We start from the raw sequence: 24,781 nt of genomic DNA, 5'->3' as shown, positions 1-24,781 counted from the left end.
AGTATAGTGACAGGTTAGGATAGTATAGAGGCAGGTTAGAGCAGTATAGTGGCAGGTTAGGGCAGTATAGTAGCGGGTTAGGGTAGTATAGTGGCAGGTTAGGGCAGTATAGAGGCAGGTTATGGCAGTATAGTGACAGGTTAGGGCAGTATAGTGGCAGGTTAGGGCAGTATAGTGACAGGTTAGGGCAGTATAGTGACAGGTTAGGATAGTATAGTGTCAGGTTGGGGCAGTATAGTGGCAGGTCGGGGCAGTATAGTGACAGGTTAGGGCAGTATAGTGGCAGGTCGGGGCAGTATAGTGACAGGTCGGGGCAGTATAGTGACAGGTTAGGGCAGTATAGTGGCAGGTCGGGGCAGTATAGTGACAGGTCGGGGCAGTATAGTGACAGGTTAGGATAGTATAGTGGCAGATTAGGGTAGTATAGTGGCAGGTTAGGGCAATATAGTGGCAGGTTAGGGTAGTATGGTAGTATGTTAGGGTAGTATAATGGCAGTTTAGAGCAGTATAGTGGCAGGTTAGGGCAATATAGTGGCAGGTTAGGGTAGTATAGTGGCAGGTTAGGGTTGTATAGAACCAGGTAAGGGCAGTATAGTGGCAGGTTAGGGCAGTATAGTGGCAGGTTAGGGTAATATAGTGGCAGGTGAGGGCAGTAAAGTGGCAGGTGAGGGCAGTATAGTGGCAGGTTAGAGTTGGCTTTGGGTGGGGCACAACTAAAATCTGGGGGTCATAGCCCGCCCCTGCACTTCCCTAGATCCGGTTATGGAATTTGGATTTTCAATCTGCAGGTACTGTCTATAAGGAAATGACACGGATATTTATTTGAAATCCCAACATGGCGGCCTGAAGACAAAATATGATGGCAACCATATGTATTAAATTTGTATTAGTGAAACAAAGACTGTAATCTAACAATGAAGATACATACAGTCGTGTTCAAAATAATAGCAGTCAGACATCACTAACCGGATCAATCACTGTTTTTGGTAGAAATGATATTTCTACATGGCAAATAATTTCCTAGCAGGTGCAGTAGAGTCATAGAAATCCAACAGACCCAACAGTCATGACATGCTGCTGATTCTGTGTCATTGAATCACTCATTGAAAGGGGCGTGTTCAAAATAATAGCAGTGTGGAGTTCTATTAGTGACGTCATTCATTCTTTGAAAAACAGGTGGCAATGATTGCCCTTATTTAAGGAAGGAAGGCAGCAAATGTTGGACATGCTGGTTACAGTGCATTTCTCTCTGAAATTCTGAGGAAAATGGGTCGTTCCAGACATTGTTCAGAAGAACAGCGTACCTTGATTAAAAAGTTGATTGGAGAGGGGAAAACATATAAAGAAGTGCAGAAAATGATCGGCTGCTCAGCTAAAATGATCGCAAATGCTTTAAAATGGCAACCAAAACCTGAAAGACGTGGAAGAAAGCGAAAAACTTCCATTGAAATGAATAGAAGAATAGCCAAAATGGCGCGGACTCAGCCAACAATCAGCTCCAGGAAGATGAAAGAAGGTGTGACGTTCCCTGTGAGGACTGTTACAATTAGGAGACGCCGATGTGAAGCCAAGCTATCTGCAAGAAGCCCCCGCAAAGTCCCACTGTTGGGAAAAAGACGTGTGCTGAAGAGGCTACAATCTGCCAAAGAGCACATTGACCGGCCTAAAGAGAAATGGCGCAACATTTTGTCGACTGATGAAAGTAAGATTGTTCTTTTTGGGTCTAGTGGCCGGAGACAGTTTGTCAGACGACCCCCAAACACTGAATTCAAGCCACAGTACACTGTGAAGACCGTGAAGCATGGTGGTGCAAGCATCATGATATGGGGATGTTTCTCATACTACGGTGTTGGGCCTATTTATCGCATACCAGGGATCATGGATCAGTTTGAATACATCAGAATACTTGAAGAGGTCATGCTGCCTTATGCTGAAGAGGAAATGCCCTTGAAATGGGTGTTCCAACAAGACAACGACCCCAAACACACCAGTAAACGTGCAACATCTTGGTTCCAGACCAACAAGATGGACGTTATGGAGTGGCCAGCCCAATCCCCGGATCTTCATCCAATAGAAAACTTGTGGGGTGACATCAAAAATGCCGTTTCTGAGGCAAAACCAAGAAATAGAGAAGAACTGTGGAATGTCGTCCAATCATCCTGGGCTGGAATACCTGATCACAGGGGCCAGAAGTTGGGGGACTCCATGCAACACAGATGTACAGCAGTTCTCAGAAACAGTGCGACTACAACCAAATATTCATGAAGTCATTCAAAGGAAAGCAAAATCTTCCAACATTTCTCAGTTTATATAGTGAATGTTTCAGTTTGTAAAGAAGAATACAAACACTGCGATTTTTTTGAACCGTCTAATATTCACTTTTCTTCCATTTTTTTAGAGGAACAACACAAATTTGATGTATTTTTCTTCATGTTGTGATTTGGAATAGAATGTGTCGTGTTCCCAATGCATTTGTGTGGATGGAAATAAAAGCTATTAGAAGGATTTTCAGCTTTATTCACTTTTTTCATCACACTGCTATTATTTTGAACACAACTGTAGGTCAGCAGAATATACATTTGGAAGTTTTCATAAAATATTACAGTGACATTGAATAATTATGTATTCTCTTTGTTGAGTCGTACAGAGGAAGCAAGGATGAAAAAAGAAACTTACCGGTCACAAAAATTAAAGCTTATAGGTTTGCCAGGTGGAGCAACACTTCCATCTTTTATATTTTTCTGACATATGGTCATAATATGAGCAGAGAGTAATCCTCCGATAATGACGTCTCCCTCCTGGTAATATTCATACTCCCATGCTGGCTTTAACATATCAAGTCTACAACGAGGTGCTGAGCTCAAGGCCAATACTTCTCCATAGAATGTGATGGGAAGGATGAGGATGAGCAGGTAACAGACACAGAAGAGCAGAGAACATCTCATGGCACACAGCAGATCCTCTCAGTCACCGGCAGATCTGCCCAGGAGGAGACACAATCACCAGAACTTTATACACATCGACTGAGACCGATTTACACTACAGAACAAAGAACTGAAGAATAGTAACTTCAGTCCGAAAAATACAAAATCTATATTAAAAACTGTAACTGATCTAATAAAGTTGTTTTCTTGGCTGTCATGTTATGATTGAATAATACTTGTGGAAATATTGCTTTTTTTTCTCTCTTTTTGTAAGATTCCTCTACATGGTACTGTGTCTTAAGAACTCTTATGTTATGTATATTTGTGCATATGACAATAAAACTTCTTTAAAAAAAAAAGTGTTTTATTATTTTCTTTCAAATTCAATACACTTTCAGTAGTTTTTAGTTCCTTAACCTCCCTGGCAGTATGATTATTTCAGATTTTTGGTGCTGAAAGCGGTACCATTTTTTTGCATGGAAATATGTATTTTTTTTATTGTAGGCTGTAATTTTTAGGAAAAACTCACTGAAATCTGTCCGAACAAGAGTCTAGTAAACATCCCGGGTATGATAAAATTTGAAACACAAAATCATAAATTATAATTTAATAAATAATCATAAAAATAATATAAAAATAATAAAAAATTTAATTCAATAATATAATCAAACCAAAAACACTGAAATGTGAAATAGAGCGCCAAGTTCGCACATTGCTGAGCTCAGTCGCAAAATCGTTTTCAGTGTCTGATGACAAATTTCCCCCACGAATCATTATCACTCAATTCTGCAAGTGGTTCTGATTTACTATCGCTGTTCTCTAGCTGATCTAAACCGCTTTTGACCTAAAGGGACACTTTTTGGACGCCATGGACATTTCTCAGTTTCCAGGCAGAAAGAACAGACAAAATGCAGGCAGGGCGCCGGACAAAGCACTCGGGACAAAATGTATGTGAAATTGGTTGAGACAGCAATGTTTTACTATGTAAAATGTAAAAAAAAAAATGACATTTTTTAAAATTTTTAAATTTCCCGCCGTCACAGGGACAGGACACAGAAGCCGGATGCCGGCATCGGCCGAAGGAGATGGCCGGGGACGCTGCAGGGGACACATCGTGGGAGCGCAGGGTAAGGTAAGTGAAGAACACTTGCCGGAGCAGTGCCGCATGGTATTCCCGAGTGTAGCTCGGGGTTACCGCTTTTGGTACTGAAATGTTACCCCGAGCTACACTCGGGAATACCGCCAAGGAGGTTAAAAAATGATTTTGTTTTTTTCAAATAAAAATATTTTAACATCACAGATGGAAAGTGAATGTTCAATAGAGGTGAATGAGTCGCTCATAATTCAGGTTTCTAGACCCCATCCTTGCTTTGCTGGGAAAAATCCATAACAAAAAATGGAAAAATCAGAAAAATGAGTTACTATGGCATTAAAGAAGTTTATGAGGTCGAATATGGCATATTAATTAAATATCTGTATTTGTTGAGAATTACTGAACCCCGTAGCTCCCCATTGTATGGGATTGGTGGATTACTTCTGCAGACCTTTCAGCAGTTTAAAAGAGTCACCTCCAATTTACTTATTCCACAAAATGAATGAATAAACGATACTTATTGGAATAGGATGTGGTGTGAATTAGTCCATCAGGGACAAAGCACTAAAACATGTCACCCTTGTGTACTCTGTCATACAATACGTTGCCATTGCTGTCTGTGTCATTGTAGGAGTGATTACTTTTCCTAGTCAACATTATCATTAAGACATGAAATTGTCCCCATCAGGAACACGGACATCACTAAGACCTGAATGAAGTTCTAACCCTTTCTACTCAGCCTGGAACAGATACATATTAGAAGTGACCTATGTATTATATATAAAACCAAAACACCTGCGCTGTATGAACCCCCCTAATACACAATAGCTGCTGTAATATGCACAATATGAGCAGTAATTAATATAAACCACAATATACAACGCTTACATCATTAAAAAAATGCAAACCAAAAAATATCCACATGTCATTCCCGTAAATAAAATGCAGACCAACAAATCTCCACATGTGATTCCTGTAAATAAAATGCAAACCAACAAATGTCCACATGTGATTCCCATAAATAAAATGCGAACCAACAAATGTCCGCATGTGACTCCCGTAAATAAAATGCAAACCAACAAATGTCCACATGTGACTCCCGTAAAGAAAATGCAAACCAACAAATGTCCACATGTGATTCCCGTAAATAAAATGCAAACCAACAAATGTCCACATGTGATTCCCGTAAATAAAATGCAAACCAACAAATGTCCACATGTGATTCCCGTAAATAAAATGCAAACCAACAAATGTCCACATGTGATTCTTCTTACTATAACAAAATAACATTTATTAGAAAGTCCATATATCTTCTATAAATGAGTCCATCATCCATAAAGTGCAACAGTTCTACAACTGAGTGAAAAAATTTAAATTTCTGTAAAATAAAGCGCTTCATGCAAAACCTCCCACCTCCTTCTTGGCGTATTTAGGTTTTGTGCTGCCCTAGGCAACTCAAAAATTGGCTCCCCTCCCCACGGAGAGACCCTGACACCAACCAACACCCTCATGAAGAGAGCCTGACGTTGACCAACAACACCCCAGCCCCAACCTCACCTGAGAGAGCTTTCCACTACCACCGCCCCCCATACACTGGCAACCCCACCCCGGCAAGAGATAAAACACTCACCTTCACAACTTTGGATATCCCCAGAAACAAGAGTCAGGCTCTGCATACACCATCAAGCAGCCCGTAGCCTCTCTCAGATCCCACCTGGTCCCCGTGCTGTGTGTGTCCCTTCTTCCTATCCTTTTGGAGGACGGCTCTGCCCATTGAAAAATACTTCTGCCCCCCCTGAAATATGCCACCCTTGGCAAATGCCTTGGTTGCCTTGTGGTAAATACACCCCTGTTTCCACTCCACCTGCGTGTACCACCACCACCACAGAGAACTCACCAGACAGCCATGACCTTCTCAATGAAGAATTGGTCTATATGCGCTTGTTTGTAAATATGGATTCTCCCACTCCAGTAGGTCAATCCACCATGCTCCTCATTATTAGCTTTGCCAAAGGTATCGTGTTAAAAGGGGGGAAAGGAGACTTTTTATTGATCTATTTATTATGTTTCCATATATCCAAGATCAGAGTAAAAATGTGGCTCATTTGCCTATTCACCCAAGAACAAGAGATGATTGTAGTGATTTTGACCAAATTGATTTTGCTGTAAAATGTCTATTTTAAACTTTGGTGCCGTTTATGCAGATTTTTATTGGAATTAATAATCCACTTTAAATAAAAAAACTTCTCATGTTCCTTTGCAATCCCTCCCACACCCCCACAGCCATCTCCTAAAGCCAAAGAGTTAAAGTCCTCCATCTCCAATTATTAGACCAGTCTTTCTGTGTTTCCTCCCTTTGTGGGAGTAACAGCTGTTCCGTGGTCCAACACATTGTCTCCCCTCAGACACTCTATCACCAGCACTTTTGGGTTTCCTTCAGAGTGCTGGTGCTGTAACCAATCAGGTGACAGTTCTCGTGATTTGCACTGTCATCAAATAGTAAAGCACCACATGACTTGAGGTTTGAGCAATAAGTTGCTATGCAGAGACTGAGCCTATCTTTGCCTCAGGTTACCCCATGTCCCTTGTGCACTCCAGTGGTCCCAGTGTCTCCTGTGACCCCAGAGTTGCTGTGCATGTTAATAACGCCTGTACATCCAGTAACCCCAGAACTCCTGTGTACTCTAATGACCCCAGTGGCTCCAATGACCCCAGCTATCCTGTGCATTTCTGTGACCCCAGAGCTCCTCTGCACTTCAGCAACCCCAACACCCTCTGTTATACCAGCATTCCTGATCATTACAGTGACCTCAGTGCTTCTATGCCTCCCAGTATCTCCATTACCTATATGACTCCAGTGTCTCCAGCCAACTCATTGTTTTCTGTGACCCCAGTGCTTCCATGCATACTAGTGACCCCAATGTCTCTGGTCACTTAATTATTTCTGTGACAATGAACCAAATGCGATATCTCCTGCGCTCCGGGACCCAGACCGGTGGTGAGTAGATGGAATCAAACTCCAAAAAGGAAGGAACCACCGGAATAGACAAGGTCGTGCAGCTCCACACCAAGGCTGGGGAAGCCCAAACAAAACTGTGAAGAAGAACAACAAAAAGAAGCGCACCAACCTTGCGCATTACCTCAGTAACCATAATTTATTTAGTAAAAGAATGGTACTCACAAACAGCGAATAAAAACAGGCATGTAAGTCCTCAAAGGGACTTTAGAGGCAAGATGCCAATGCGAATCCCATCATGGAGGAAGCCACTCAGTACAGCTGACGCGTTTCGAAGGACATGCCTTCTTCCTCAGAGCTGACTGGACTGAGAGTGTGTGTTCCCATTTATGCCTCCAGACTGAAATAGGGCCCTCCCCCCATGGGTTGGGCTGTCCTGGGCAGGGAGGAGGGGCCCGGGTGTCAAACAAATGCAATAAGTAATCATCAAAGTTTACATAGAACCATATAGAAATACAATGTATATACATATAAGGAATCAAATAATGCTAAAAAATGCTAAAAAGTTCATTCACTAATAAATGCAGCTTGTAAATGCATGAATAGAAGTTATAAAGTTTAAAAAATTCATTAACTAATTAAAATTTTTTTATTATTATATTGTTATTATTATTGTCATTACACTGACGGTCAAAATGCATAAAATATAGAAAAAGAGAGGAACTCACACAGTTAGATGAACCATTCATGGCCAATGATTTCAGGATTGTTCCCACAAGGTGGACAATGCAGCCAAAGTATTTTGCTACAAATGGTAAGATCAATGGTAACAATTTAAGGAAGAGCAATGTTGCTATAAAAATACAATTGAACATAACTGTAGGAGGAGGAATTTGTATGGAAGTGCATTCATGTGATCCAGCAAAGGGATAGCACCTAAGGATGGTAGGGGGGACACAGTATGTTCCAAATGAATCCGCATTACCTGTGTTGCTAATGGTGTGTGCTGATTGTTCAGCAGCAGAGGGAGATCTTGCCCACATGATGCGGCTGCAGATGGAATCTGCCCGTGGAACGCACGCCGCTGTGGCGTGGCAGCAAATGCGCATGCACAGACCATCTCGCGCCTGCGCACTAGGACGGCATCAGCGTGATCACAATGGCACATATCCAATGGCCATTGCGCGCCATTGGATAGGTGTGTGCATTGGTGTGCATTTATACTGGTTTTACTATTTTTACCATTATTATTATATTGTTAATATATATATATATATATATTCTTTTATATATTTTTTATATTATATATATATATATATATATGTGTATATTTTTTTAATACACTTTTAAATTAATTATTTAATGATCTAATATATCCATGTGCATGTGCTCAGGTATTGTTGTGGAGACACACATATATATGCATGTATACTTTAGAAAAGTGCTCTTCATGTAGAGAGTTGATGGTGGGATTGTAGCTAGAGGGGTTGGCATTTGCACCGATTCGTTGTATGTGGGAAGTCTGGAGACACATACACATACAACCCTTTGGTGTGCACCTGATCGGGCAGCAGTGAGTGGGGGATGGAGAGACTGGAAACCTGTGGTGATTGAGCAGCGCTGCCTGCTGTGCGCGCAATGGCCATAGGATATGTGCCATTGTGATCACGCTGATGCCGTCCTGGTGCGCAGGCGCGAGATGGTCTGTGCATGCGCATTTGCTGCCACGCCACAGCGGCGTGCGTTCCACGGGCAGATTCCATCTGCAGCCGCATCATGTGGGCAAGATCTCCCTCTGCTGCTGAACAATCAGCACACAAAATTTTTCCAAAAATGGCGGTGACATGTGTGGCGACGGAGCGGGGATGTCTGGGAAGGCGCGCAGACAAGGCGCGCTGACCCATAATGCATTCATTCATGACATGTGATCGCATTAGCCAATCAGCAGCCAGCCAGCCAGCACTGTGTAATGGTGGAGCTATAAATTACGGCCATCTTACAATTCTCCATTTGCCTCCGGTCATTCAAGAGAGACAGACCTCTCTGTATTAGGGACAGAGTTAGGGCCACAGATACTTTAGGGACACAGAATCGTTACTCAGGGACACAGAACTGTTACTCAGGGACACAGAACTGTTACTCAGGGACAGACACAGAATTGTTACTGAGGGACACAGAATTGTTACTGAGGGACACAGAATTGTTACTGAGGGACACAGAATTGTTACTCAGGGACAGACACAGAATTGTTACTGAGGGACACAGAACTGTTACTCAGGGACACAGAACTGTTACTCAGGGACAGACACAGAATTGTTACTGAGGGACACAGAATTGTTACTGAGGGACACAGAATTGTTACTGAGGGACACAGAATTGTTACTCAGGGACAGACACAGAATTGTTACTGAGGGACAAAGAACTGTTACTCAGGGACACAGAACTGTTACTCAGGGACACAGAACTGTTACTCAGGGACACAGAATTGTTACTCAGGGACAGACACAGAATTGTTACTGAGGGACACAGAATTGTTACTGAGGGACACAGAATTGTTACTGAGGGACACAGAATTGTTACTCAGGGACACAGAATTGTTACTCAGGGACACAGAATTGTTACTGAGGGACAGACACAGAATTGTTACTGAGGGACACAGAATTGTTACTCAGGGACACAGAATTGTTACTGAGGGACACAGAATTGTTACTCAGGGACACAGAATTGTTACTCAGGGACACAGAACTGTTACTCAGGGACACAGAATTGTTACTCAGGGACACAGAACTGTTACTCAGGGACACAGAACTGTTACTCAGGGACAGACACAGAATTGTTACTGAGGGACACAGAATTGTTACTGAAGGACACAGAATTGTTACTGAGGGGCACAGAATTGTTACTCAGGGACAGACACAGAATTGTTACTGAGGGACACAGAATTGTTACTGAGGGACACAGAATCGTTACTCAGGGACACAGAATTGTTACTCAGGGACACAGAATTGTTACTCAGGGACACAAAATTGTTACTCAGGGACACAGAACTGTTACTCAGGGACACAGAACTGTTACTCAGGGAACACAGAATCGTTACTCAGGGACACAGAATCGTTGAATTAAAGAGTATGTCAGACAACACGCAGAGGAGTGGCAGAGGAGGCAATGTTTCAGGAGCGAGCAGACGTGGCAGCAGAGGAAGGGGTCGAGGCAGCACTAGTTGCAGCCAGAGGCCAGTGCTCCCGGTGTCATCCAGCGGTCGTGTCTCCACCGACAACCCTGCCGTCATCGATTGGTTGGCTCGGTAGTCTTCCTCTTCCCAGGTCACCTCTGACACCTACAGCCAACGGTCGGTGGGTATGTCAGACACAACCGTTAGTTGGCATGGCCCGGGAGCAAGCCCACTGAAATCACGTGTCCTCTAACTGCCCCTGTCCTTTGGTGTTCCCTCACCAAGCGAAGTATCGCATGCTGTGGGCTCAGCCCCACTGTACAGTGAGGAAGAGCTAACAGAGGGCGGTCAGGAACGGGGGGAGACATCCGCCTCTTCAGCAGCCAGGCGAAGAAGTACTGGCGAGGAGAGTGGCTCGGTAGCCGGTCTAGAGACAGGTCTGTCTCCTGACCCACACGCAGCCGAGTGGGCTAGTAGTGAGGCGGAGACCCTAATTGATGATGATGAGGCTGATCGCACTTGGCAGCCTCGTCGTCATCAGGCTATTGCTTCCGCATCATCAGGAGAAGAGGGTGCCAGCTTGGCAGCGAGCAAAACAGTTGGTGGGTTGCCCAGGAGGCAGCAGGGTCGCAGCAGTGTCAGTGGAGCCAAATGGCCACGGAGTAGAGCACCAGCTCCACTGCAGCCTACCACCACGGCCAGTAGTGGTGGCGGTGTGCACGGAGGAAGTAGCAGTCAGCCAGTGAGGAGTAGCGGGGGCAAAGTTTCCTACTCGGCGGTGTGGCAATTTTTCGTCAAGCCGCCCGAGGAAGTAAACGTAGCCGTATGTCGACTATGTGGCCAGAAAGTCAAGCGTGGCCAGGGGGCCCATGTTGGGACTACAGCGTTGCGTCAGCATATGCAGCGTCGCCATTCGGTGGCCTGGGAAAACCATGATAAAGATACGGCGGTTCTGCCTGCCCCAGCCCCCGCTCCATCACCCGCTCCGTTACTTGCTCCATCACCCGACGTCAATCGCCCACTATCAGCCAGTCAAGGCTCCAACACCTCTGCTGAGGGGAGTTGTCGCTCGTTGGCATCTTCCGCTCATTCAGATGCTCCTTCTCCTGCTACTCCTCTTCACGATTCCGTCAGCAGTCTTTCTTGGAATCCGTTTCCAAGAGACAACAGTTTGCGAGCACGCACCCGACGGTGCAGAAGCTGAACGTCCTCCTGGCAAGTTGCTGGTGCTGCAGTCCCTCCCTTTCCAAGTGGTGGACTCAGCACCTTTCCGAGAAATGATGGCTTGTGCCGTGCCGCGGTGGAGAGTGCCAAGCCGGCATTTCTTCGCCAAAAAGGCAGTGCCAGCCCTGCATTCACATGTAGAAGAGATGGTGGGCCAGTCTTTGAGCATGTCGGTCTCTGCCAAAGTGCACGGCAGCGCCGACGTGTGGAGCTATAACTACGGTCAGGGACAGTACATGTCATTTACGGCCCACTGGGTGAACGTGGTGCCGGCACAGCCGCACCAGCAACTTGGACAGGTCACGCCGCTTTTGCCTCCACGTTTGCACGTCCTTGGTCCAGCAAAGATGTCCGCCTCTACCACCTCTTCTTCCGCCGTGTCCTCAGCCGCCACCCCCGTGCCAAGTCCCATTACCCGACCGACATATCACATGTGCAGGGCGCAACGGTGTCACGCTGTGCTGCACCTGGTATGCCTTGGCAAACGTAGTCACACAGGGGAGGAACTTCTGAGTGTAATAAACAGAGAAATCGACAGATGGCTGTCTCCGCGCAAACTGAAAATCGGAACCATGTTGACCGACAACGGAAAGAACATGGTGTCTGCTCTGCGTCAAGGAAGGTTGTGCCATGCGCCATGCATGGCTCACGTGTTCAATCTGGTTGCCAAGCGGTTCCTAAAATCCACCATCCCACTGCAAGACATCCTTAAAATGTCACGTAAACTTTGCATGCATTTCAGCCATTCCTACACCGCAAAGCACACCCTCCTTGAGCTGCAGTGGCAGAACGGAATTCCACAGCATCGCCTGATCTGCGACGTTGCAACAAGGTGGAATTCAACCCTACATATGTTAGACCGCCTTTACGAACAGCGAAAGGCCATCACCAATTTCCTGATGTTACAAGCGGATAAAGGTACTCCCCTGTGTAACTTAGATGTCAGCCATTGGCAGCTCATGCGTGACACCTGCCGCTTGCTCAGGCCCTTTGAGGAGGCCACGCAATTCGTGAGTCGGCAGGACTATGGGATGAACAACGTCATTCCTCTGTTGCACGTCCTGGAACAAATGCTGTTAACAATGGCTGGTCAGGGTGCGGTAGACGTGGCGCACAGATCTCAACGCCACATGACCCCTGTGGGGGCAGGACAGGAAGAAGAGGAGGAGGTAGAGGAGGACATTGGTGCTCAGGAATTATTGAGTGAAATGGGTGGTTTTTCCACTCAGCGGACAGGAGTGGAGGAGCAGGAGCATCTGGTAGAGGAGGAGGAGGAGACAGAGGACCCAGACGCACCGTGGCAGTATGCTGTGGAGATGGAGGCAGGGAGTCCCTCGCATTCCTTGGCACAAATGGCCCATAGCATGCTCGGTTGCTTGCGTAGCGACAGCCGAATAATAACCATCAGACAGAGGGATGACTTTTGGCTGTCCACCTTGTTGGACCCTCGCTACCGTTCAAAAATGGTGGCCTTTTTCACACCTGCTGAGAGGGAGGCCAAAATAACGTACTATAAAAACCACCTATGTAGTCAGTTGGTCTCTGCCTTTCTGCGCCAACGTCCATCCTCAGACACTGTGGGACCTGTGCACTCGTGTTCCGCTGCCATGGCAGCAGGGGAGGGACTGGGGTGGTAGGAGCAGTGGCAGCTCCACCAGCAGCGGCTGCCTCAGTCTGCAGTCGATGATGAGTAGCTTTCTTCACCAGCGCAGTGAAGAAAATACTAACCAGCCGCAGCAGCAGCAGCATCAGGTGGACCTGGAGCAGGACCTCAAACAACAGGCTTGGGCCTACTTGGACAGCACCCTGCCAACCGAGGTAGACAATCCCCTTGACTACTGGGCAACGAAACTTGACCTTTGGCCCCAACTAGCTGAATTTGCCCTTGAAAGGCTGTCATGCCCGGCCAGTAGCGTGGCATCGGAGCACGTGTTTAGTGCGGCAGGAGGTATTGTAACTCCTCGGAGGACACGACTGTCCACCCAAAGTGTGGAGAGACTCACGTTTGTGAAAATGAATCAGGCGTGGATTAGTCTGGATTTCAAACCACCAGTTCCTGACACAACTGACTAAATCCGCCATGAATCATGCCCCAAACATGTTATTTTTAACATAGGCCTCTGTATGGCCTTCAATTTAAGCTGCTTACGCTTCGCCACTCTGCCATGGGCCCCTGTACCGCCTCCTCTTGCTGCTGCCAGGTCCAGAGTGTGTCATGGGTCCCTGTACGGCCTCCCATTGCTGCTGTCTCCATCGCCACACTCTGCCATGTGCCACTTTCAGGTCTCCTCACACTGCTGGTGGGTTCCATTTTGTCATAGGGTGCTGGCAGATTACGGGCCTCCCATTGCTGCTGCCAGGCCCCTAATCTGCCATGGGCCCCCGTACCGACTCCTCATGCTGCTCCTAGGCCCGTAATCTGCCATGGGCCCCTGTACCGCCTCCTCATGCTGCTGCCAGGTCCAGAGTGTGTCATGGGTCCCTGTACGGCCTCCCATTGCTGCTGTCTCCATCGCCACACTCTGCCATGTGCCACTTTCAGGTCTCCTCACACTGCTGGTGGGTTCCATTTTGTCATAGGGTGCTGGCAGATTACGGGCCTCCCATTGCTGCTGCCAGGCCCGTAATCTGCCATGGGCCCCTGTACCGCCTCCTCATGCTGCTGCCAGGTCCAGAGTGTGTCATGGGTCCCTGTACGGCCTCCCATTGCTGCTGTCTCCATCGCCACACTCTGCCATGTGCCACTTTCAGGTCTCCTCACACTGCTGGTGGGTTCCATTTTGTCATAGGGTGCTGGCAGATTACGGGCCTCCCATTGCTGCTGCCAGGCCCGTAATCTGCCATGGGCCCCCGTACCGACTCCTCATGCTGCTGCCAGGCCCGTAATCTGTCATGGGCCCCTGTACCGCCTCCTCATGCTGCTGCCAGGTCCAGAGTGTGTCATGGGTCCCTGTACGGCCTCCCATTGCTGCTGTCTCCATCGCCACACTCTGCCATGTGCCACTTTCAGGTCTCCTCACACTGCTGGTGGGTTCCATTTTGTCATAGGGTGCTGGCAGATTACGGGCCTCCCATTGCTGCTGCCAGGCCCGTAATCTGCCATGGGCCCCTGTACCGCCTCCTCATGCTGCTGCCAGGTCCAGAGTGTGTCATGGGTCCCTGTACGGCCTCCCATTGCTGCTGTCTCCATCGCCACACTCTGCCATGTGCCACTTTCAGGTCTCCTCACACTGCTGGTGGGTTCCATTTTGTCATAGGGTGCTGGCAGATTACGGGCCTCCCATTGCTGCTGCCAGGCCCGTAATCTGCCATGGGCCCCTGTACCGCCTCCTCATGCTGCTGCCAGGTCCAGAGTGTGTCATGGGTCCCTGTACGGCCTCCCATTGCTGCTGTCTCCATCGCCACACTCTGCCATGTGCCACTTTCAGGTCTCCTCACACTGCTGGTGGGTTCCATTTTGTCATAGGGTGCTGGCAGATTACGGGCCTCCCATTGCTGCTGCCAGGCCCATAATCTGCCATGGGCCCCTGTACCGCCTCCTCATGCTGCTGCCAGGTCCAGAGTGTCTCATGGGTCTCTGTACGGCCTCCCATTGCTGCTGTCTCCATCGCCACACTCTGCCATGTGCCACTTTCAGGTCTCCTCACACTGCTGGTGGGTTCCATTTTGTCATAGGGTGCTGGCAGATTATGGGCCTCCCATTGCTGCTGCCAGGCCCGTAATCTGCCATGGGCCCCTGTACCGCCTCCTCATGCTGCTGCCAGGTCCAGAGTGTCTCATGGGTCCCTGTACGGCCTCCCATTGCTGCTGTCTCCATCGCCACACTCTGCCATGTGCCACTTTCAGGTCTCCTCACACTGCTGGTGGGTTCCATTTTGTCATAGGGTGCTGGCAGATTACGGGCCTCCCATTGCTGCTGCCAGGCCCGTAATCTGCCATGGGCCCCGTACCGACTCCTCATGCTGCTGCCAGGCCCGTAATCTGTCATGGGCCCCTGTACCGCCTCCTCATGCTGCTGCCAGGTCCAGAGTGTCTCATGGGTCCCTGTACGGCCTCCCATTGCTGCTGTCTCCATCGCCACACTCTGCCATGTGCCACTTTCAGGTCTCCTCACACTGCTGGTGGGTTCCATTTTGTCATAGGGTGCTGGCAGATTACGGGCCTCCCATTGCTGCTGCCAGGCCCGTAATCTGCCATGGGCCCCTGTACCGCCTCCTCATGCTGCTGCCAGGTCCAGAGTGTCTCATGGGTCCCTGTACGGCCTCCCATTGCTGCTGTCTCCATCGCCACACTCTGCCATGTGCCACTTTCAGGTCTCCTCACACTGCTGGTGGGTTCCATTTTGTCATAGGGTGCTGGCAGATTACGGGCCTCCCATTGCTGCTGCCAGGCCCCTAATCTGCCATGGGCCCCCGTACCGACTCCTCATGCTGCTGCCAGGCCCGTAATCTGCCATGGGCCCCTGTACCGCCTCCTCATGCTGCTGCCAGGTCCAGAGTGTGTCATGGGTCCCTGTACGGCCTCCCATTGCTGCTGTCTCCATCGCCACACTCTGCCATGTGCCACTTTCAGGTCTCCTCACACTGCTGGTGGGTTCCATTTTGTCATAGGGTGCTGTATGGCCTCCCATTGCTGCTGCCTCCACCGCCACACTGTGGCTCCACACTCTGGTTTTGGCCCCGTGACTGCCCAAATGAGTGAAGTGTGCGGTGATTCTAAGATCGACGGCACTCATCTGCATGTCATACTGACTGACAGTATTATTTCTCTTCCCCAGCAGACTCCAAGGGCATTTAAATTAAAGGTACAGTGTTCTGCACTAATATAAAGGCTCTCTGAAGCCTAGAAACACCCTTTTTATAAGTTAAATTCGCAGCGAATATATTCGCATCGAATCGAATTTATTCCTCGAATTCGCCGAATCAGCCGAATCGAATTTTTGAATACTTCGCTCATCTCTAATTCTGACCACTGACAGAATAACATGGATGATCTCTTTACAATGACACCTGAAATTAAGTATATTAGGCAGCAAGTGAGCACTTTGTCCCTGAAGCTGATGTGTTGACAGCAGAAAAATGGGCAATTGTAAGGATTTGAGGGGACTCTGACATGGGCCACATTGTAATGTCTAGATGATTGGGTCAGAGCAACTCCAAAACTGCAGCTCTTGTGGAATGTTCAAGGTCTGCAGTGGTCAGGACCAACTAAAAGTGGTCCAAGGAAGATAAAACGGCCAGTTGGTGAAAGGGTCATGGGGGGGCCAAGGTTCAATGATGGAGGTGAGGAGAGAAGGTTGGCCTGTGTAGTCTGATCCAATAGAATAAATACTGGAGCTCAAATTTCTCAATAAACAATGTTAAATAAAAAGAGAGATACAATAACTCTTCTTTGGCCCTCTTTATTGCATTAGTATTATATTTTATAGTGACATACTGTACTTCTTGGTCAGAGCAGCTTGTGGTGGATGGAGATGATGAGGTTGGGTTGAAAATGAGCATCTTGGGGTAGGTGGAGATGGTGAGGTTGGGTTGAATTTGAACAGCTGTGATTGGGTGGAGATGTTGAGGTTGGTTGAATATGAGCAGCTTGTGGTGTATGCAGATGGTGAGATTGGGTTGAATATTAGCAGCGTGTTGTGGGTGGAGATGGTGAGCTTGGGTTGAATATGAGCAGCATGTAGTGGATGGAAAAGGTAAGGTTGGGTTGAATATGAGCAGCCTGTAGTGAATGGAGATGGTGAGGTTCGGTTGAATATGAGCAGCATGTAGTGGATGGAGATGGTGAGGTTGGTTCAAATATGAGCAGTTTGTGGAGGGTGGAGATAGTGAGGTTGGGTTGAAAATGAGCACCTTGTGGTGGATGGAGATAGTGAGGTTGGGTTGAAAATGAGCACCTTGTGGTGGATGGAGATAGTGAGGTTGGGTTGAATACGAGCAGTTTGTGGTGTATGGAGATAGTGAGGTTGGGTTGAATACGAGCAGTTTGTGGTGTATGGAGATAGTGAGGTTGGGTTGAATACGAGCAGTTTGTGGTGTATGGAGATAGTGAGGTTGGGTTGAATACGAGCAGTTTGTGGTATATGGAGATAGTGAGGTTGGGTTGAATATGAGCTGTTTGTGGGGGATGACTAATGAGTCCTGATGTTACCTCCTTTCCAGCTCCAGGCTCATAGACAGTCCCCAACCCAGCAGGTCTCCTGGCAGTCTTCTTCCTCCAGCCTCACATCTTCCTGATTCTCACTCCTCTCCCACCACCAGTCTCCTGCTACTGGGTAGACTCTAACACCTCTTAAGGGAGTCCAGCCCCTTGCCAAGCCTCCTATTGGGGATTGGCTGAGGTCCCTCAAAGGTGCAGCCTACCATTCCTTAGATCCACCCGCTGCCTCCAAGGCCCTCTTCTGAAAGCCTGAGAGCAGGGGGAAATTCCAGAGGTGCTGGCCTGCAGAATCTCTTAGCCTGACCTGAATTTTACCCTTCGGGCTATTGCACCTGAGATGCTATTCAGCTCCTGTCTAAACATTAGGGATCTAGCTCCACCTAGTGCAACTAGGAGCGTGCTACACATGTTATACTCACCTGCTGTGTGCACTGGTATTGCACAGACCGGCCCCAATCCTCCTCTTCTTGGGTCCCCCACTGGTGGTCTTGGTTCCTCCTCTTCTTTGTGTGTCCCTCATAGCAAACCACTCCATCGTATATCAAGGACACTAAGCAGGTGTTAAACGAGACCAGCACCCTCACTTGGGATCCACAATATGTAACTTGTTTAGTTACTGCAGATGTCTCCTCCCTCTATAGCAACATTAATCATGAAGACGGAATGTTAGCTGTCGAGTATTATCTTAACACTACCGATAACATCTCGGCAGCACATAAATCTTTTGTACTGGAACTTTTGGACTTCGCGATGCAAAAAACTATTTCTGGTTCAATAGGAAATTCTACTTGCAAACCAGAGGCTTCGCGATGGGAGCAAAATTTGCTCCCAGCCTGGCCAACCTCTTTATGGCCAGGTGGGAGGAAGACTTAATATACTCCAGAGAATGGCCAGAGCACCTCTTCTATAAAACGGTATATAGACGATATATTCCTCCTCTAGCAAGGAGAAGAGGAAGCCCTGATTAACTTTTTTGGCACATTAAATAACAACAACCATTATATCAAATTAACATTTAACTATAGTACCATCAAAATCAACTTTTTGGATATAACTCTAGTCAATAAAGGAGGATACCTCATCTCAGAAGCCTTCTTTAAGACAACTGATAGAAATAGTTATATCCCAGTTGACAGTTGCCACCACCCCTCATGGTTAGCGGGGATACCTAAAGGCCAGTTCATGAGGGTAAAGAGGAACTGTGCAAAGATTACTACATATCATGAGAAAGCAAATATCTTAAAACAACGGTTCCTAGAAAAAGGAGATAAAGAGGAGACATTAGACAAAGAATTTGTCAGGAATGGACTCACCAATGGTGGTGGGACTCACCTGCCTTGTGGGCTGCAGTACCAAGGCTGGCCAGTGGGTGCTCTCAGCAGCCAGAATCTCACTCCTGCAATCAGGCCATCACCTGAGGCTGATTGCAGGAGGTGTATTTAAGCAGGACCAGGCCTGTGATCAGGGCCTTGGTGTATGTTTCCCATGAGCCCCTGTACCTGCATCCTGTCTGCTTCCTGCCTGATCCTGATTCTGCTTTGATCCTGACTCTGAACAAACTCCGCCTGTCCTAACCTCGGCTATTCCTGACCACTCTTCCACTCGCTCCTGGTACCCTGTTTGCCCGTTTGCTACCGACCCGGCCTTCCCGACTACGTTTGATTGTATATATGGTTATCCGTTGGAGGTTGGGTTGTTTGCACTGTGTTATGTTTACCTTGCACTGCATTTGTGTTGTTTAGTCTTTTAATAAATTGTCTTGTTTACTCTATACCTGAAGCCTGCGTTTCCCTGTGTCAGTCCACACATCTCTGGTCATACCCGGAGCCCTGACAGAATTAAACTTTGTGGCTACCCTTAATAGAGATACCATGTTGTCTAATACGACGAGACAAAAAGATGGGATGTTTTGTCCTTTCATTACATCCTTCTCTATAGAGCACAAAGTAATACGTAACATCATAAAGAAAAATTGGGATGTCCTTAGAGCAGATCCCATCTTTTCAAAGGCCCTTCCAGACAAACCGGAGATTGTGTTCAGAAAGGCACCAACACTAAGGAGCAGAATTTCTCCGAATATCATTGATCCGCCCCCTAATACCACGTTGTTTTCCAGCTTGAAAGGCTTCTTTCCCTGCAAAAAATGCATAATATGCAGACAAAGCAAGAACCCATTAAAAAAAGTAAAATCATTTCGATCTTCCAAAACTGGGATTAAATTTGATATCTCGACATTTATAACTTGCAACAGTCGGTACGCAGTATATATTTTAGAATGCCCTTGCCGGTTGCAGTACATCGGCCGCACCACAAGGAGGCTTCGGGACCGATTTAGGGAACATGTCAATAATATTAAAAAGGGTTTTAAGGACCCTTCACTTTCAAAGCACTTTAGATACCACCACAAGAGAGACCCATCCTGTTTAAAATTCATGAGCATTGACTTAGTTCAGAGCCACTGGAGGGGTAATAGTAAGAAAAGGCTGGTCTCACAGATGGAGACCAGATGGATATATGACATGAAGACTTTGACCCCCTCTGGCCTGAACATTAAAGTGGATATCAACTGCTTCATAGATAACAGTTGACTTTATGTTGCATTATCCTCCTGCTTATTATTGTGGTTCCAATTTTTCAATTTTCCGTATAGTGCCCTATACTCTGACATTATTGCTTAATATCGTAAAATGACTAGTATTCACATATATCAGGCATTTATATTTTATCCTGGCATATTTTGACGATTTTGATTTTATCACATTATCATGGGTGGAGCTAGAGGTGACGTTGCCATTAACTCCACCCAACTGTGCTGTGATTGGACAAAGCATTGCACCTGATCTGTGGTCAGGTGCATTGCTTTGGTCAATCCCAATGCACTGCCAAAGCGCAGTGCATTCTGGGTTGCAGCGGGCGAAAAGCCCACTGAACATCCTTACCATTTCGACTTGAACATCAAGCCCATCACTATTATTTTGTAGTTATTATTATTATTATTATTAACAGTACATTTTAATCATAAATTATTAATAATGTTAAATTATTTTATAAATTGTTCATAATTATAATATACAGTTTTTAAATATTTGACATGCTGGAAACAATTTAATTTTTATTTTAATTTTTATATTCACGTGTGAATTTAAAATACAATATATACTGAAAATCCAGCAAAAGAAACTACTAAACTTTATAACTTTTATTTCATGTATCGCTCGTACTGGAAAGCAGTTCTTTAGTAAAGTATTATTAGACATCATCTACAGGGACAGCCGGAGTTTGTTCTATTGGATGGAAGTTTCTGTACAATCTGAATTTAATATTCATCAGCTGATCACTGAAGTCAGTTTGGAGACACATTTAGACTTTTGTATTTCTTGTGTCTTATACAGTAAAATCTTTCATCTCCCTGTTGTGTTGGATTCCCCTGATAGGTCCTATTCTGGAGGCCGGTGACCAGATGATGACAATATTTCACACATGGCAGCAGATTGTAGAGAATAGTAAAGCCGGTGACATCATTCTTCATTATTAGAGGGATTGTAAACCTTCTGTGTGCCGACACCTGAGCTGAGCGGGCTCTGGAGACCCCACAAGACCCACACATGATTACAGTGGTGGGACCGCGCCATTCACAATACAACAAAAGAGTCGCCAAACAACAAACCTGATAGTTTATTGGATGAAAGTTTCTGCCGGATTCCCCCAGGAAACAGACGCTGAATTTACTGATCACCATTAGAGATGAGCGAATTATTCAAAAATTCGATTCGGCTGATTCGCCGAATTTGCGGGAGAAATTTGATTCGATGCAAATTTATTCGCTGCGAATTTAACTTATTAAAAGGGTTTCTAGGCTTCAGAGAGCCTTTATATTAGTGCAGAACACTGTACCTTTAATTTAAATGCCCTTGGAGTCTGCTGGGGAAGAGAAATAATACTGTCAGTCAGTATGACATGCAGATGAGTGCCGTCGATCTTAGAATCACCGCACACTTCACTCATTTGGGCAGTCACGGGGCACGACGAAGAAGAAGAAGAAGAAGAAGAATGAAAAGAAGAAGAAGAAGAATGAAAAGAAGAAGAAGAAGAAGAAGAATGAAAAGAAGAATGAAAAGAAGAAGAATGAAAAGAAGAATGAAAAGAAGAAGAAGAATAAAAAGAAGAATGAAAAGAAGAATAAAAAGAAGAAGAAGAAGAAGAATGAAAAGAAGAAGAAGAAGAATGAAAAGAAGAATGAAAAGAAGAAGATGAAGAATGAAAAGAAGAAGAAGAATGAAAAGAAGAAGAAGAAGAAGAAGAATGAAAAGAAGAAGAAGAAGAAGAATGAAAAGAAGAATGAAAAGAAGAAGAAGAAGAATGAAAAGAAGAAGAAGAATGAAAAGAAGAATGAAAAGAAGAAGAAGAATAAAAAGAAGAAGAAGAAGAATGAAAAGAAGAAGAAGAAGAAGAATGAAAAGAAGAATGAAAAGAAGAAGATGAAGAATGAAAAGAAGAAGAAGAATGAAAAGAAGAAGATGAAGAATGAAAAGAAGAAGAAGAATGAAAAGAAGAAGAAGAAGAATGAAAAGAAGAAGAAGAAGAATGAAAAGAAGAAGAAGAAGAATGAAAAGAAGAATGAAAAGAAGAAGAAGAAGAAGAATGAAAAGAAGAAGAAGAAGAAGAATGAAAAGAAGAAGAAGAAGAATGAAAAGAAGAATGAAAAGAAGAAGAAGAAGAATGAAAAGAAGAATGAAAAGAAGAATGAAAAGAAGAAGAAGAAGAATGAAAAGAAGAATGAAAAGAAGAATGAAAAGAAGAAGAAGAAGAATGAAAAGAAGAAGAAGAAGAATGAAAAGAAGAATGAAAAGAAGAAGAATGAAAAGAAGAAGAAGAATGAAAAGAAGAATGAAAAGAAGAATGAAAAGAAGAATGAAAAGAAGAATGAAAAGAAGAAGAAGAAGAAGGAAAAGAAGAAGAAGAAGAAGAATGAAAAGAAGAAGAAGAATGAAAAGAAGAAGAAGAAGAATGAAAAGAAGAAGAAGAAGAATGAAAAGAAGAATGAAAAGAAGAAGAAGAATGAAAAGAAGAAGAAGAAGAAGAATGAAAAGAAGAATGAAAAGAAGAAGAAGAATGAAAAGACGAAGAAGAAGAATGAAAAGAAGAATGAAAAGAAGAAGAAGAAGAAGAATGAAAAGAAGAATGAAAAGAAGAAGAAGAATGAAAAGAAGAATGAAAAGAAGAAGAAGAATGAAAAGAAGAAGAAGAAGAATGAAAAGAAGAATGAAAAGAAGAAGAAGAAGAATGAAAAGAAGAAGAATGAAAAGAAGAAGAAGAAGAATGAAAAGAAGAATGAGAAGAAGAATGAAAAGAAGAATGAAAAGAGGAATGAGAAGAATGAAAAGAAGAATGAAAAGAAGAAGAAGAAGAATGAAAAGAAGAAGAAGAAGAAGAATGAAAAGAAGAAGAAGAAGAATGAAAAGAAGAAGAAGAAGAATGAAAAGAAGAATGAAAAGAAGAAGAAGAAGAATGAAAAGAAGAAGAAGAAGAATGAAAAGAAGAAGAAGAAGAAGAAGAATGAAAAGAAGAAGAAGAATGAAAAGAAGAAGAATTCCAGTACATCAAAAAGTGTATCTGCAGAGAGCTCCGCTATTTCTGACAGTTCTCTGACAGTTCCTTCACATTTACAGCGGTTGAAACATTGTATCTATTTATTTCCGAATAAAAACATCTGTATCCTAAATGGAAACAAATAGATACAATGTTTCAACCGCTGTAAATGAACTGTCAGAACTGTCAGAGAACTGTCAGTAATAGCGGAGCTCTCTGCAGTGACACTTTTTGCCGGCTGATCGGGGAAAATTTGATTCGTGCACCCGAAGTTTGCTAAAATTCGGATTCGGTGCGAATCGAATTTTTCCTAATATTCGAAACGAATTCCACTTCGCCAAGTTCGATTCGCTCATCTCTAATCACCATCTGCTTTCCAATACTGACTGTCATCATACAAGTCTTACTATGTCTCCTTCACTTTAACACTTCATTCACCCATCTAGTTTAGGTGAATAGTAATAAAATACAAAATAATATTATTATTTTAATACCTAGCATTATGCAAATAATTTATAAGATTGTGCAGTGTCCAATGTGTACATTACAGCCCTAGTTTGCTACTGGCGTTGAAAATCCAATTATTGCTGCATTTGTGCCTTTTGCCCCTGTAATGTACAGAACATAACGCAGATAAACACTTTACCTAGGATTAATTCAAAGAAATAAATTATTAAAAAATGTGACTGGCTTTTTTGTACATGCACTAAGCTAAATGGCATGACAGAAAAAAATCCTGTACATTATGGTGTCAGAGAAAAAAGGCAACAAATGAGTGTCTATCATACATCAGCTAGTGTATAGCACAAATACACAAATTATAAACAGTAAAAATATAATTTGTATATTGCCTTTTATGCGAGCAGCTTTTTTGTTTATATTTTCACTTATATTTTTTTTTTTTTGCAATTTGTGTATTAATCCAAGTGCAGGTTTAATTTTTTCTATAGCACAAATATGTATGCATGAGCTGTACAATATGCACAAATCATTCAAATGACATGCTTGGGGGAATACCTTGATGTAAGTAGTATTATGGAACAGTACAGTTTTCATGCACACACTTGCACTACATATTTGGCTGTGGATTTTTTTTCTTTCAGCCCGGGTTCACACTGATGCGGTGCGGAAATTGCAGCGTTTTCAGTGCGAATTACACAAGGCATCAGAATCGTCCCCCGTTCATACGAATTGCTGCGGGTGTGTATGTTAAGTTAACAACACCTTGAAAGCGGTCTGCAAAATGCGGTGGGATGTGCAAAATCGGATCGCATAGGTGTGAATACCCATGCGGTCCGATTCTAGTGCAGACCCAAAAAAGGGTTCTGCAAGTTTTTGGTGTGGGTGCGGTGCGATTAGAGCCATACAAAATGTACAGTTCCGATTGCACCGCACATCGCCGCATGTGATCTGTACAGGAATGCGGTGTGGTTGCTGTGAGAATCACATGCAATATACCGCACAGCATATATGTGAACCCAGGCTTACAGTTAGCTTGTAATGTGCAAATATTACAGTGCTAATAAAGTAAAGTGCTGGTAACGAGAAAATATTCAATCTAATAGTAAACAAGTGACAAAACAATGTCCAGAAATAGTGGCAAATAGGTGAAAGTCCTGGTAAACGTGATCTTAAAGTGGTATTCCTTGTGCCAAATATGATCA

General features: G+C 44.8%; 1 protein-coding gene across 1 annotated transcript in view; it reads right to left on the bottom strand.

Annotated features, from left to right (window-relative positions):
- LOC149445066 (vomeronasal type-2 receptor 26-like) overlaps positions 1-24,781 on the bottom strand; it is a 104,068-nt gene that overhangs the window by 68,466 nt on the left and 10,821 nt on the right. The window contains exons 3-4 of the mRNA XM_089654243.1: positions 19,554-19,662; positions 19,399-19,460 (exon numbers count right to left, since the gene is read on the bottom strand). Coding sequence (XP_089510369.1) covers positions 19,399-19,460; positions 19,554-19,662 — 171 coding nt within the window. The remainder of the gene's footprint in view (positions 1-19,398; positions 19,461-19,553; positions 19,663-24,781) is intronic.

Source organism: Staurois parvus, unplaced genomic scaffold, assembly GCF_062004578.1.
Source record: "Staurois parvus isolate SC_StPar_1 unplaced genomic scaffold, SC_StPar_1.0 ptg000747l, whole genome shotgun sequence".
In the NCBI taxonomy this organism is placed as follows: Eukaryota; Metazoa; Chordata; class Amphibia; order Anura; family Ranidae; genus Staurois; species Staurois parvus.
This window is presented reverse-complemented; position numbering and strand designations above follow the sequence as displayed.